This window comes from Parus major, chromosome 1A (genome assembly GCF_001522545.3).
Source record: "Parus major isolate Abel chromosome 1A, Parus_major1.1, whole genome shotgun sequence".
NCBI classification, from domain to species: Eukaryota; Metazoa; Chordata; class Aves; order Passeriformes; family Paridae; genus Parus; species Parus major.
Window position 1 is genome coordinate 63506316 of NC_031773.1, and position 15738 is coordinate 63522053.

General features: G+C 43.4%; 1 protein-coding gene across 2 annotated transcripts in view; it reads left to right on the forward strand.

The window, feature by feature from the left end:
• Positions 1–8389: 8389 nt before the first annotated feature.
• KIAA0930 (KIAA0930 ortholog) overlaps positions 8390–15738 on the forward strand; it is a 74142-nt gene continuing 66793 nt past the window's right edge. For both annotated transcript variants that reach the window (XM_015628381.3, XM_015628382.3), the window contains exon 1: positions 8390–8735. In XM_015628381.3, coding sequence (XP_015483867.1) covers positions 8612–8735 — 124 coding nt within the window. In that variant the 5' untranslated portion in view covers positions 8390–8611. The remainder of the gene's footprint in view (positions 8736–15738) is intronic.

A 15738-nucleotide genomic window follows, 5' to 3' on the forward strand; every position in this document is an offset into this window, starting at 1 on the left:
CCACTTTCTCAGGCAAGACTGAGAAGCTATGTGGCCTGCAATTTCCACCGGCACCATCTTCTCTGTTTCAGAGTTAGCATCCACAATTCCCCCTTTTTGTTTTAAAATAAAAAGCAGTGTTTGTAATTTCCTGCTGGGCCCTTGCAGGAAAGAGAACAAACACTGCACAAGAGATCTCCTTCAACAGAACTTTGAATGGATACTGATTTGGAATGTTTTGGCTTATGTTCTCAATGTCTAAGGATTGTTTTCTTTGCAAGGACTTGATGGTTGACTCTAATACAACTAGTTCAGTGAACTAACACACACACAGCAAACAAAACATTGTTAGTCTGCTTAAACTGACAGTCTAACTTGTCAAAAGGGAAGTTTAAAAGAATACCAAAGTGACAAATTTACTTTAAGAACACTCATATCTAGATCTAGTGAAACTCTACTCAATTCTACTATGTAAAACTTACAAATTTTTTACAGATCAGTTAACAATGCAATTCACAATGCTTAGATCCCCTCTTTTTTTTTTATTTTGTTTACCATTGGATTTTCCCCTCAAATATGATTGAGGGACTTGTAGAGTTCACATGGCTGTGGTCAAAAGCTTCCTGACTCTCTGCAATCAGTGAAGTAACCAGGGAAGCTATCTGAGGTGTAGAGATGGTTGATTCATCAGGATCATGCTGTTGTTCGTCGGGTTCTGTAGCTGTGTTGCTGAACGGTTTGAAGCTTGCATGTTCCGTAGTTCTGTAAAGTTGACTCCATTGTAAAGTTGTTGGTGTTGCTGCTCGCTGAAGCTCCTGCTCAGCTGTTGTTTCCAGCCGTGGTTGCCCTGGCAACAAAGTTGCAGTAGCTGGTCCGGGCAGCAGCTTTGCTTGTGAACCCGTTTGCCCTGCCTTGCCGGGCTGGGCACGGAGGAGAGCGTCCACACCCACCTCCGCCGTGGTGGGCAGTGCTGCTGCTGTCAGGGGGCTGTGCAGAGGCGGTGTGGAGGCTGGAGGGAACACCCCTGATCAGGGCTGCTGCGATGGGTGTCCTGGTGAGGTTCGCGCATGCGTGGGCCCCGTGGCTGGACGTGAGGGGGCTGAAAACTGATCTCCCCCCGCCGCGCTGGGGGGTCCTGCAGATGGACATGGCGGGGCTGCTCCTCTTGTCATGCCAGCAGGCTGCAGAGGGGGTGTCTGTGCTGTCCCTTGAGGCACAGGAGAAAGAAATGCAGAGGGCACGGGGGGGCTGAAGAACACCATCGACAGCAAAGGGCCCCCCGTGGCAGTGCTCGTGGCGCTGGTGAAGGCGACGCAGACGGAGGCGCAGGCAGGGACAGGCAATCTCCATTCTCCTGCTGCCTCTGTTGGCGAGGCTTGTGCGCCCAGCTCTGCAGGTGATGGGTTCTCGGTCTCACCCCCCAGCCTCTCATGGTGTACAAAAGAGGCACCCCTGGCATCTGAATCTTCCATCCCGGCATCACTGTCCCAAGACTGGCACCACTCCAGCGCTTTAAAGAGTGCACCCCAGGTGACTGTCAAGCTGCACACCCTGGTATTTTCTGCAGCTAACTCAGACCATAAGTGGTCTCCCACTGACAGCCAGATCTCGAGGTTAAAGGCATTATCAACGGTCACAGTAAAACCTTGAGCTTTTACCCACTGGAACAAAGCGTGCATAGCTTCTTCAGAAATAGTGAGTCCCATGCTCAGCAAGGCGTCCTGCCACGCAGAGAAGACAAGCTGTTCATTAGCTGAATTGCAGTTCCCCATTGTGAGAACTGTCTATCTTGATGGCCCACAAATGCAATGATCCAGATGCAGTGGCTTAACTTGGGACTTCAAGCTCTAGCTTTGTCAAGATAAGCCGTTCCAAGTTTGCTCACTGGCAGGGCTCCACTATCCTGTTGGTCTAAAAACCAGCTCCCTCCAGGAGAGCGCAGGAGATTCCACTTACCCCTCTGTGGGGGAAGCGGCTGGTTCGTTGTCCGCTGGTTGCATCGAACCTTGGGGGTCACTAGATGCACATCACGTCGGGGTCACCAGATGTCACTCTACTAGGAATGGCGAGAAGAACAACACAGAAGCTCTTGGGAGTCGATCAGGAGAATTTCTCTTGGTTTCTTACTTCAGGTCTTTTTTATAGACCGATACGTGAAAAGTACAGAAAGGAAACTCTTATTGGTTAGTAAACTAACAAACACATCACCATCATTGGTCAGTAGGGTTAACCATCCCTCGACCTTCTCTTGCAAGAAAACAAGGAACAGACAAACAGCACCTGCAAGGCTGTTTTCTGTCTCTGAGGATTGTTTTAATTCCTCCCCATGATTTCCCAGGCCACTTTCTCAGGCAAGACTGAGAAGCTATGTGGCCTGCAATTTCCACCGGCACCGTCTTCTCTGTTTCAGAGTTAGCATCCACAAAAATTGTAAATTTTTCAAACACCCTTTTGGTTAGATATTTCTAAAATATCTAAGTATTTCTATTGTTTAGACATTTCTAAAAAAAAATAATACATTATTATTAGTTGCATTCACAGAATTGATACTCATACTCAGATTTGATTTTGCCCCTGTATTTCTAGAAGTGTACACACTAATTCAGGAGTTAGAAAAACTCATTTCTAAATTACAACATAATTATTTAGAAATTAATTCTGAAAAGTCAGTTTATTTTTAGAAAGCAATCACATATCTTTTCCCAAAAGAATTAAAGACTTAATCTCTGCATTCTTTATAAACTTTGCATGATTTGATTATTTCTCTGGAGAAGTGGGTTTTTTTATACCCTCTGTCACTGCCTATTGGGATATAATTTCTCTTTAAGGCAGGCTGAAACCTGTTCTTTGTGGTTACAAACAGGTCTTGCAGAAGCCTTGAGCACCTCCTGAAGCGGAAGGCAAACACACTTTCCCAACAGCCGCAGCTTGGTGTGACACAAGGTCAGCTCCCAGCCCTGGCTCACCTCACTGAGCCCCTGTGGCCCAATTCTCTTGCACCAGATTTGTCCTTTCAAAGGACACAGGTAATACCTAGGCAGACTTACACATTCACAGTTCTGAAATTCTGTGTCCAAGAGGTGGTGAATGTTTTTTTAGCAACTGCAGCCTATGATCTCAAAGCCTGTAACACACGAGGCACAAAAATGCAGGCACATAAACGTGAGACAGATTGTTGGAGTCTGAGGCACAGAGAACGTGCCCTTGCCTCTGATCCCAAGCTCTGACATCCAAGAAAACACTGAACTTCATATAACATGAGATTCATGAGCATGTTTTCATGGTGTTACAGGAAAACAACTGTTAGATGGAAAAGCTAAAAGTGTAAGTGTGTAGATTAGGAAGTTTTCTTAAGTCACTGGGTGAAAAAGTTAAAATTTAGAGCTTAAACTAGTTTAGAGAGCAGAAGACAAGCTGAAGGATTTAGGGTATTGTCTCTTTTCCTTCTTCATGTTCTTCTAGAGGTTTTTGGATAATAGTAGGTGACTGGATACAAAATGCCTCAGTGCAGCACACAGGTGATGGGTCATTAAGAAAAATAATATATTTATAATCCCTATTGTTAATTGGCTAAGAACAAGTATAAAGATAAAGAAACTGTGTAGTTTGGGACCATTTTGTGCTTATCAGGCCAAAGTGAGCCATGTGATGGTGGGCTGAATTTGTGCAGAAGGGTCTGGGGAAGACCTGCCAAGTATTTTGATAACATCCTAATAAACACGAGAAATAAGCTCCTGATGAGCTTTGGAGTTTTCTTCCTGACCCGGAGAACTCAAATAAACAGAGCTCCCTGTGAGGGAGAATCCCAAAGGAGCTAAACTCAGAAGAAACTGAGAAATCCATTTCAAGAAGTAGAGAATAAAGCAAGGAAAAAAAGTTACACAGATAAGGTAACACATATTTATACTTAGCAAAATACTGGCATCATGTAAGATTCCTGTGGAAAGCAATGCTGTGTCACTCCTTGGGGCAGACATGTCAGCAGATACTCAGCCTGTGCAAAGTCCTGATTATCTCTGCTCTCTGTGGTGGCTTCCAGCCAGTTCAGCTTTTTCAGCAGAATCTCATGCCCAGAATGAAAAGCCCTACCTAGCCTGGCAGGGCCTTCTTTCTTGCAAGGAGCTGCCCCATTTCCTCTTATCCAAGAGCCTAGCTATGTGAAAAAATAATTCCTACATGGATTTCAGACTGGCTGAGTTGATGAACAGATTGGGGTGGGTTCATAAGGGATGAGGGGTTTCTGGATACAAGTACAGCTCAAGAAAATCAATGAGACATGGATTCTGAGTAAGTGGCTTATAAATCTCAGAAGACTGTTATCACAAAGGCTACGGTTCATATGTCACTCCTGTTGAGATAATTATCCTCTCAGGAACAGCACAGGAACAACCTGGGATAAAAGGCTCAGATGCAGAAGCTCAGTGGTTTTGGCTGAAGAGGAGAGGGATCAGTCTGGGCTGAAAGCTCTACATACAAGTTCAAATGTGTTTCTACTCCTACAGTGCAAGGCTGAGTATTTCTGGCTTCCACTCAGTATAACCCATGGAAATTAACAGATTAAAGTAGGAGCAGGGGTAACAAGACTGGTACAAAGAAAGGGCAAAGAGGAAAAGAAACCTAAACATGTAGAACACCTCTAACTTCAAAATAGAATGACCTTAAATATTCTGCTGTGCATTCAGAGATCTGACTCCAAAGAATTATTTTAGCTGAAAAAAGATCTTGTAACATTCTGTACCTAAAACTTTCAGTAACTTGTATGTTTAATCTTAGGAGAAAAACCAGGCCTGTGCTGAACACAAGGAAGTTCCTGAAGTAACTTTGAGTTATCTTTCAAGACAGACAATTTAACACAGTTTATAATGGGAGTCCCAAACAGCCATACCCTAAATCAGAATGATTTGAGGTAGTTAAAGAGGCAACTAAGTAAAGATTGCAGAATTCCTTTTTGCATACAAACTGCCTGGATGGCCACTGACCCATAGGCAAGCCCTCAGCAGAACAGCAGACTGCCAAAGATGGCAATACACCAATTTAAAACTAAAATAGGATTGAAATTTTTAAATTGCTTAATCTCTTCCTCAAAAAACTGCATTTCATGCCCTGTGTCTTCAAGCTAGATATAACATTCATTTGCTACATATAGCTGTTATTAATCTTAATTTCTTATTTTCAATAAAGGAACATGAGGGGAAAATGGGGGTACTTTACATGTTTATAACAGGTTGAATAGAACTTCCAAAGCTTCAGAATTACAAAATCTGTTCCTGCGATAGTTTATACACATTGAGAGCTTGAAGTGCTCAAGTAATGCTGATCTCTGACAGGTTCTAAGTAGCCACACAGGTCAGACAGGGCCAGGACTGTCAAATACACCTAATCTAGGACTCAGCCATTAGACAGACATTCAAATGTATTCAAGAAGCTCATATTTGCTAACTTGCAAACTCGATTTCACCATTAGATACTCACACCCCATGTTGTCTTATTACCATACATTGCAGCTATTATACTATGTATTATCACTATATATATTAAAATTATATATTATATAATATATATTAAAAATAATTATAACTATATATATAATTATATAAATATAATTTATAATATTACTATTAGCTGCTGCTAAAATAACTATATTAAGAAAAATAAGCCTCATATAAATAATTTGCCTAACTTTCACATACCAGAGGTGACTGTTATCAACCATTGCAAAAGGCATACCCCAAAACATTAAGGCAGTTAAATATTTTTAATAAGCCTAAAGGCTTTGTATTTACCTTTCTTCCGTACAGGACACACATCCTAAGGTACAAAGATGAATTCAGCCCAGCCTCTGCCCCAAAGCATATCCATCTTGTCAATCAATATGCATATTTTACATCAGGACATGAAGTGCACTATTATATAAGAAAGCACAGGAACCTATTGTCAGGGCTTGCACAGCTTAAAAGCTCCCTGGAGAGACACTCCTAGGTTGGCAGGGCCTTTGTGGTCCACAGCTCAGCATAACAGAATCTCAGTGAGGGCACAGGGTAAAACAGAGTCCTGGTCCAAAGACACCTCCAGGGTCTGGAGGCAGATCTGGGGCTAAACTGAGCAGCAGCCTGCTATAACAGAACCACACCCTAAAACCACCACTCCATTCAAGGGGCCTCAGGACTGAGCTTAAATAGAGATCCCAGCCTGGGGTTGGGGAAAGGAGGCCCCAGGTGAGGGGGATGAGGGCCATTAAGGCTTTTTAGAGCCCTCAGGACCATAACATTTATTACCCCTTTGTAAGACAGAGAATTTTGTGTGTAATTGAGTTGAGTGAGAGCATGTATGGTCAGATAGTGCTCCTTGTGCCTATTATAGTGATAACATTGTGTTAAGTGTGGATGAAGAAGACCTTTATGACCAATATATAGTGATTAGATACAAAGCCCCCTCTCTGGAAAGACTTTGGCTAGACAGAATGGTTTCTTGTTTTACAGTGTACCATGAGATCTTTAAAAACAAAAATCAATTAGCATTCCAGGATTCTAACTGATCCTAAGGGTACTTAATCAGTAGTCCCTTTAAGAAAACAAACTTTATTCCTGTGTTCTCTGATCAAGTGCTGTGATCTACTAGGAGGTATGTTTAGCTAGGGAAGCCTACAAGAAGGAAAACAGCTTCATTTTTTGTCCATGGGTGTCTTTTGATAGAAGCCAGAGAAAGTAGAAGGTAGGGTGGGGAGCTAAGATGGGGCAGAAATACCTTTTAATTTTATAAAAGGCTTCTACAGGGCAGCAGCAAGTTTCCTTGTTTGTTTGTTTTATTAAATCAAGGTGGCTGGAACTTTACAGATAGTGCTCAGGGCACAACAGAGAGGCTGAACTTCTGGAGGATCTGGTGAAATTGCTGCAAGGTTGGCTTCTGGCTGGTGACACAAGTGTTCCCGTGTGCTCCCAACATAGCAGTGCTGTTGGAATCCAGAAGCAATCTGCAGGAAAAAGACATCAAATCCTTAGCATGTTCAGCATGATGGGGGGGAGGTGATACTGTCGCTCCTCTGGCAGCAGAGAGACTTGTTCTCCCAACAGTGCCAGGAACAACTTGGAGGGTAACAGTACAGGACAGTCTTCTGCTGCTCTTCCCTGTGGGATAAATAATTCTCATTAATTATTGCATGAATGCATTTACAAGGCTAACATGTGACTGTAAACTTCATTCTCTCCAAGAGAAAGAACTATCAGATTTAACAAAGGAAAAGGTGCTTAAGTTCTGAGATTGTATGTCCCTGCTTTCTATTTCTTTAAGAAAGAACTAGATATTTCACTAGCAAAATGCTGCATCAACTTGTAATTTCTCTCCTCTGTCCAATTCAGCATGAGGGCCTTCCACAGAAAATACTCATCTATATTGGTGTCATGGGAAACGAGTGCATGACTGTAAATTGCATTCAGCAGGTGTCTGATTGTTAACTTACTGGTGTCAAAAGCTGACATGAAACTGAGATTGGCAATACGGGGTAAATGTATGCCGTTGTGGAGAACGGACATGCAGTATTTGAAAACTTTTCATTCTCATTATGCTGTAAAAAGCCCAACTCTCAAATGCTGTCATCTCACACTTGAAGTCCTCTGACCCTTTTGCTTCTCCCCACCACCACTTGCAAGGCCTGCCAATTTTCAAATGGGGCTTCAGAGCGAAGAACAGTCTGCCTAGGCCTTTACGGTATTTTTAGGAACTAAGGAGATGCTAAACAAATATTATAAACAAAAAACATTGAGTGAATTGTTTGCAGGAGAGCTGAGCAGGTAGTGGTATTGCTCTCCAACTGTGGCTTAGGAAATCAAAAATTTCTGAGGAAGTTTTGGCCATTGTTGGAATCTGCTGTGGACAACCACCACCAGCAGCAGGAGGATGTGGGATCCAGTCTCTGCAGCACAAGCTGGGTTATTGCCTGAGATCACCAGTTCCTGATTTTCACGAGAGGTGCTAATGTTAAGGAAGAGGTGACAGACCTTGGTGGAGATTTCAGCAGGCACCTTAGGCTGGGTTTTGTCCCCACAGGGGACACATGGGAACAGGAAAGCAAGAAGGAAGCAGGAGCTGGTCTATGACATCAATGCGGTGGGCAGGAGAGATCTGCAGTGACCGAAGACGGATCTGTGGGACCCCGTGAGAAGGAAGGCTAGCGAAGAAGGCGTCCAGAAAGCCTGACCAGAAAGAGCCATTAGTTGTCAGGGCCGCAGGACTATGTGGGTTTCCCAGGGTGCTGTCTGATGTCAGGGGTGCAGGGTGGATTGTCAGGGGTGCAGGACGGGTTTCCCAGGATGCCGGTTGATGTCAGGGATTGAGGATGGTTGCCCGGGATGACGGTGGGTGGCAGATCCGCCCTGTGGGCGGCTCGGGGCGGCTCCCGGCCCTGCCGGCCCCGCCCGGCGGCCGCAGTAGCAGGAAGCGGCGGAGCGCGGCTGGGCAGCGGCGGCGATCGCCGTGTCCCGGGGAGGGGTCGGCGGCGACGCCCGGGAAGCGTCCCGAGGGGGAAGAGGCCGGGTCAGCGGGACCGGGAGGGCTCCTGGTCATTGCCGTGTCGGGAGCGCCGGGTGCCGCCTCCGCGGCGGCCTGACATGAGCTCATCGGCGGCGGCGGCGGCAGCATGGCCTGTGCCCGGAGGGACGGGGAGGCGGACGGCGAGCCCGACCGCTCCCTGCGGCACATGCTGCGGGCGATAGCGGAGGAGAGGAGCCGCGCCGGCCTCCGGCACGACATCAGCGGCCTCGGTGAGTCGGGCGGGGCGGGCGGGGAGCGGCGCCGGGAGCCCCCTGAGGGAGCGGCAGCCCCGGCCCGGCCCCGCGCCCGGCTCGCTGTCAACAACACCTGTTGTGTTCCGGGGATGGGGTGGGCCCTCCTGCCTTTCCGAGCCTCTCGGGCTCATCCCCTGCTCCATTGTCTGAAATGCCCTTGGAAAAAAATGGTCAGGCGGCACCGCGCACATCAGACCATATCGTATTTTTTAAGTGAAACTACGTGTCTTGTGTTTTGGGATGGAAACAGAACCGGTTTTTGGTGCCTCTTGCCAGTGCTCGCTCTTGTGCGGCTCTCAGACGCTCTCTAGAGATTCTGAGCCTGACACCTCCCTTCTCTGTTTAAATGACTTCACGCCGCTTGCCATGGTCTAGTAAGCGCAGGATGTTGTGGCTCTAGCAGGTCAGTTAATTTTTTAAACCGTGAAGGATTTCTTAAGCTTTCTGTCTTGTTTATTTTCATCTCGGGTGATGCAGATTTCACATGGCACATCTTTTTTTATCTTTTGGCAAAGCTTATGCACTGTAAAACAAGTTTCAGGTTGAAATTCAGTCAACTTTAGGCAACAGAATGGTATGGTAGCTCCTTAACCAGAATTGTTCATGTCAGGAAACTCTTCTGACCAGGCTAATGAATAGGAATTACTGATTTTTATATGCAGCAGTAGAGATCATGGAAATTGTTCTTTACATCCAAAATTTCTGTCTACCTTATTCAAAGCTTTTGTATAGCCAGGACTGGACTTGTGTTCTAAGGAGGTGAATATCCAGAAGTTTTTGCAGGGGTAGTGATTCAAATGATGAAAAGTGATGTACAACACTTATTTCTTCCATGGTGCCTTTATTAATGACTCCTCCCTCTTCAGCTCCTTTATAAATAAGGCCCCAAAAGCCTCATCCACTTTTGAGTCTTTGTTAAAAGCTCAGGGTAAGTTATTACTCACATTTTACAGGCTGTGAGGTTGGGATTGACATGGGGGATCTCTGGTTCTCTGCCTTTATTCATCACTTTGTCTGCCAGTGCTTGCTGTGGTCTCCCTGGGAAGGAATGGGCTCTCTAGTCTTTCCTTTTGCTTTGCCACAGAGTGAAATCTTGTATGAACAAAGTGAAATGGTTCTTGGTTGGAATAGCGTAGGTTGTTCTGGAGTATGCTGAGCTCTGGGCCCACAGCAAATGTAAAGGATTTTTCTCAAGTTCAGAACTCATGAAAGTAGTCACAGTCCTGTCTGGGTTCAGGTGGTCAGCACAGAGATTTTGTCTGCTTTCTGTGCCTGGATGGCACATCACCTATGGGGCTTCAGGACCTGCATACCCACAGCTGGTTTCCTATTCATGGTGGGGTTTTTTGTAGTGGCTATATCCTTTTGAGCTTTATCAGCAGGTGAAACCTGTTGTTTTCCAGTTCTCTTCAAATCAGCTGAAAAAGACTCCCAACAGAGGCTTTTCCCTGAGTGCTCCTAATCCCTCAACAATAAAATGGGACTCACTGGGTCATAACATAGCCATCCTCTCTCCTTTTGTGTATTTCCTAAAAATGAGCCCAAGGAGGAGGAAATTGCTATTTTTGCTGATATGAGGTTTGGTGAGAGGAATTGCTTGTTTCAAGAATGTCACATAAGCAATTGGACAGACTTTGCTCAAAAATGCAAATCCCCTTGTGTGGTGGGATTTTCTGTAATGTCCTGTTTGTGTAATGTACAAAATGTAGCACTTCAAAATAATGACTCATGTTATTTACCAAGCTGTGAAGGGTGATGTCTCTCCAAGAATTGTTGGCTGGATGTCTGTGTCATTCCAGTTGGACAGTACTGCTCTGGTGTTGTCAACTAAGGTCCATCTGAAGTGCTGTTGGTTGCAACATTTCTCTGGCAAAATATTTCTCCTCCTGAGGGAAGGACAGAGGTGCTGTCTGTCTCCTCAGCCAGGCTGCGTGTAAGGCTCTGAAGTTGCCTTTTGGCCAAAGCCCTGAACTGAGGAATGTGTTGGTTTTGGTGGTTCCTGATACTACTGTGTAACATTTTCAGATACTTCATTTCCTTGTCCTTCTGTCTTTCAGTGATAATTTGCCCTGCTTTTAAGAGTAGTAGAGTGGGTTTGGATGGAGTGTAACTTTATTTGTACTGGATCCTAGAATGACAAAGAGAAAATAAACAGGTAGATCCAAACAAACTCTTGAACTGTGGCTAGTCCATAATGGAGATGTGTCATGGGTGAAAAATGGAGAAGTCATAGAGATCCTGAAAAGGTGACTGCCCTGTGGAGTGCAGCACATGGGGCTTTAACAAGCAGCTGAAATCTGAGGTGTGTAACAGGAACCTGTTCCAGGTGCCCGCAGAGAGGCCCAGTGGTCTTACCTGTCGTGAAGTTTCTTGTGCTTTCTTTCCTGGTGGTCCTGGGGGTGTTCTGGGACTTGAACAGCTGTTGAGGAGAGGAGGGTGTACTTGGCATGGGGGCAACAGAAGCAGGAATGTTCATCCTCAAAGCCAGAGGATTGCCTGGACTTGTTTGTGCAGCAGTGCACAAACCTCAGGGCTCATCATGTGAGAAAAGACTGTAGCATGATTCATGGACCACATTGCCTTGATGAATAAGACCTGGAAAGAATTCTTTAGCCTTCCTGAGAGAAGGGGAGGTGAGGTGGCACACAGTAAATGCTGGTCCCTGTGATGGAAACACAGTGTGGGTTAAGGCATGAAAAACAGGGGAAGAAATTTTTTGGAAAACAAAAGAGATTAAAATGAAAAATTAAAAGAAGAATTAATTTGGATTTGAAAGTACTATATTCAGGCCTTACCTTCTTCATAGTGTAGTAACTTTTAATTAAATTATAATATTCAAGAAGGATATATTTGCATCTGTAACTTTGAAGAAAGTATATCCACAGAGTAGGTGGAAGTGTCTGCAGAGAATTTACTGCAGCACAGAACTGGTTTGACAAGAGTCACTTTCCAGCAGACAGAAAACATTCTTCATTCATGGTTCTTCTTGGAGTTAGTTCAGGGAGTTGTGGAGTCAAAGGTGAGAAACTACAAAAGCTGCAAAGCTTTTTATTCTTTTCATCTGTCAATAACAAGGAGGTATGGAAACCACATCTGTCCTAACAAAAACTTGAGGGATGTATACAACCAAATTCACCAACTATGGCTAATGTGGCCTGTAATGAGTTTGTTTAATTTAGAGCAATTTTATTTCAGCTTAAAAATATGTATTTTATTACTTTTACCTTATTTACACAATTTCTTTTGCCCATTTATAAGGTGTTTTGCAACTAATGAATCTGAAATGTTCACTAAAAGATATGTAGTCAAATACTGAAGAGAAAATTAAGATACTAATGTAAGAAACTTACAAATAGTAAAATAAAAACGTGTTTATAGAGTAGCTTCCTAATCAGTCAAAACCAAAAATACTCCCCCCACAACATTCCAGCCAGGAGGAATCTGTATTTCTTTTCAGGAAAAGTTCTAGAAAGCACAAATACAATGCAAGATCAGAACAGATAATTTAAATCAGAGTTGAAGTAGATACTTTGAAGTCAGAGTGATTCAACCAGTTTACCCTCAGGTAAATACCCTGAGGTATTGAACCTCAGATTTGTAGCTGGATAAAGATGAACAAATAGTGAAGAAATTCTAGTGATTTGATGAAAGATGATTTTAATTTTATTTTTTTTTAACCTGGCACTGAAAAATGTCTAGAAGACATTTCTGCAATCAAATACTTGTAGACATTTGATGTATAGTTCAGCAGTTGGATAGGGCGGTGTGGGAGAAACCACAGGTGGAGAAAACTCTTAAATCCAGTGGCTTTGTCCAGGGTATGGGAATGTGTTTCTGCTTGGGCTTTGTGTCCTGGGATCCCATCCTGTCACTTCTACAGTCAAGTGTGGGAGTGTCCCTGCAGGATCAGGCTGTGGATAATGGCAACCTGGGGTTATACTGCAGGGCTGCAGCCTTCTAGGGTTTTTCTGTGAGGGTTTTGTTTTGCTTTTTTTTTTCTTTTTTGTTTGTCTTTTAAAGGTGATTAATTTAAAATTCTGTTTTAATTGTTCCTTAGTTCATTGCTGTTCCTTGTTCATGCTGATGTCACTAATGGCCTGTCATCACTCACTGGTACATTCAGGGATTTGTCATGTGGCTATTGAAGGTTAGCTTCTGTCTGGAGTGTGACAGATATTCCATGCCACATCGATAATATAACAGACTCTCTTTTATTACAACTTTAACATCTTTTTTTAACAGTTGGGTTTTTAGTTTGTTCTTTCATTTTAATAAAGATGAAGCCCTATGGGATTTTTCATGTCTTGCTTGAGAGTGTATATGCTCAAATTATCAGACTGGAGATGCTGAAGTAAGATTTTTTTAAACCTAGGAAAAAACCCACCACAAACAACCCAAAAAATATCTCCACAAAATACCTTCCAGAACATTGTTTCCCTACCAAAATGATCAGTTATGTCTCTAAGGCATGGCATACTGCTGTTCATTTTTGGATGCTAGCAGAAGTTGCTAAATCCCCCGCCCCCCCCCTTTTTATTTTTTTGTAATTAGTCTCCCTCCAGGCAGAATTATGAATCCATAAGCCTGATAATGGGAATAGTCAGGGTATTTGAGAACACACATCTCTTACTGATGTTATACTGTAGCTCTAGTAACCTTAGCTGCTTAGTTTTGTTGTTCTAATAGTGTGCTCTAAATCTTTAGTAGGGTACTAAGTGGTAAATCCATTTGGAAGTCTGAGTTCTCTCTTGGAATTTAAGATGGATGGGAGGTTTGTCTTGGAGATTAGGACACATCTGACCTGTAAGGTTCAGGATGGATCTTTCAAAGATTTAACATTCTATCTGTTTGGATTCTTTCCAAGGAATGAAAACTGGAATTTCCTGAAGAATTAAGTGTGTTGATCTCCTCTCTTAACTGTTCAGGGTGCTGATCAATAGAAAAAGCTCAGAGGATGCAGACTTATCAGTAGCTGAAATACACTGTGTCTTTATGTCCAGCTGCACTTCTGGAAAACCAAAACCCTGCAGTTAAATAGTTAGTAATGATTGTTGCATCTACTTATCCTTGTAAACTGGCTCAGTAGGATTAGGGAGGAGCTCACTGATGTTTTAAGTATTATCGGGAAGAGAACGATAAGGTAGAAAGAGAAAGTCTGCACAAAATCAATTCAAGGTGTCAGGAGCCCACTGAATAGTCTTCAAAAGTATGTGAAACAAGCTGGTTTTGGTCTGTCTGTAGCCCCTTGGGTTAAACAGAGTGAATTTCAGGGAATCAAGGTTGCTGTTTTTTTGGGGTATGTGATCATAAAGAAGATTTTGATTGCCTTTCTTTATGCAGGAACTAAAATGCAATCAGGATACAGAAACAGCAGATCATGTTGCTGTTGCTGTGGAGTTGTGGTCACCTGGGCACACTGCAGCAGAGGTTCTGTTGGCTGAAGTTAATCAGATGCACCAACAGTCCTAAGTAATTTTTTCCCCTGTTTTCTTATTGTTTAAGGCACAAATTATATGTGTAAAGATTTATAAAGATTATAAAGATTTATATTTCTGCAATTTCAAGGCTTTAAAACTAAAGTTTTTGTCGTTTGAGTTCGTCTGGTATAGACAGTGTGCAGAAATTGAACCCTGGAAACAGTGATATCCTTTATCTTCCTACTCTGGGGGTTCCCTAGATGTATTTCCTTAGGGACCACAAGTTAAATCCCTTTAGCTGAATGTAATATTTTGCAGGCAGGTAATGTCTTGTGAAGTGCAGTTCATTTTGGAGCCATATCTGTCCTGCCACAGCAGTGAGGAAACAACTACTGGTGCTGGTATTGAGGCTGCTTTTGGTATTTCAGAATATTTTTTGCATAATTTTTTTTCTTATGTCAGAAAGCAGAGCAGATGGCAGGTCATCATCAGTCCTTAACATCTGAAGCATTCTGGATTGTTTCCAGGTACAACAGTGTGCTGGATGTGCAGAAGTGCATTTGGGGTGACCTAATCTGTTGAACTTTGTTGTGTTTCCCTCTGGAAAATGACAGCATTGGGCTTTTTTGTCCCTCCTTTTTAGGCAAGATGTGCTCAGTGAGTCAGGCTGAGACTGCCCTTGGTTTTCCTGTTTGTGTTGAAAATCTTTATGGCTCAATAGTGACCCAGCTCTTCATAAGCTCCCATGCAAAGGCCCCATGTCAGGAATTGCACTGTCACAGTGATTTCAAGTGTCAGGAATATTGCGTTAGGTGTTGCTCCCATTTTATCCATCTGTTGGAACTGCATCGTGTTGGGTCTTCTGTAGGAAAATGAGTGAACACTTAGGTGGGGTTTCCTTTGAACACATGGAGGTGGAAGATAGATTACTTCTGATTATCTGTGTCTGGAAATAACAGTTTTAGCTCCAAATTCTGTTTGCATGTCTAGCTGCCAAGCTTGGCTAAAAGGCAGAAGTACATTGGGAGTTCTTGGTCCCGCCTTGCAGGGCTTTATGTGATCAGCAGGAGCTTGAGAAATGGATTAAGATGCCAGTGAAGCTTGAGCTGTCATTGCATTATGAAGAGCTTGATTTAATTGCCTGGAGATGCTGAAACACCATCAAGATGAGGGAAGTGTTTTGAAATGGATTTGTAACTTTCTCCTAAGAGCTGTGAAGGATTTCATTGGAAATTTATTCCTCTGTGTTGTTGGAGAGCAGATGCAGGAGATCATGAATGTCTACCAGTGTTACATTTCCAGTAAGGGATATGTTTACATACCTGCCTTGAAGGACCCTGAGAGGTGGGTTTCAAATTTCCATAACACTCAGTGCTCTGTAATAATACACAAGGCGTTCAGTATGAGTGAAATAATCAGGAGATCAGATTGAGGAGATGAATTTATTGCCTCTTGGGGGGACACTCCTGCTTAGTGGCTGCCTGATCTCATCCTTTCAGAAGGAAAACAGCAAGTTCGTGACATTACAACTTGGAGATAAAGCTCTGTAAACCCAGGTGTCT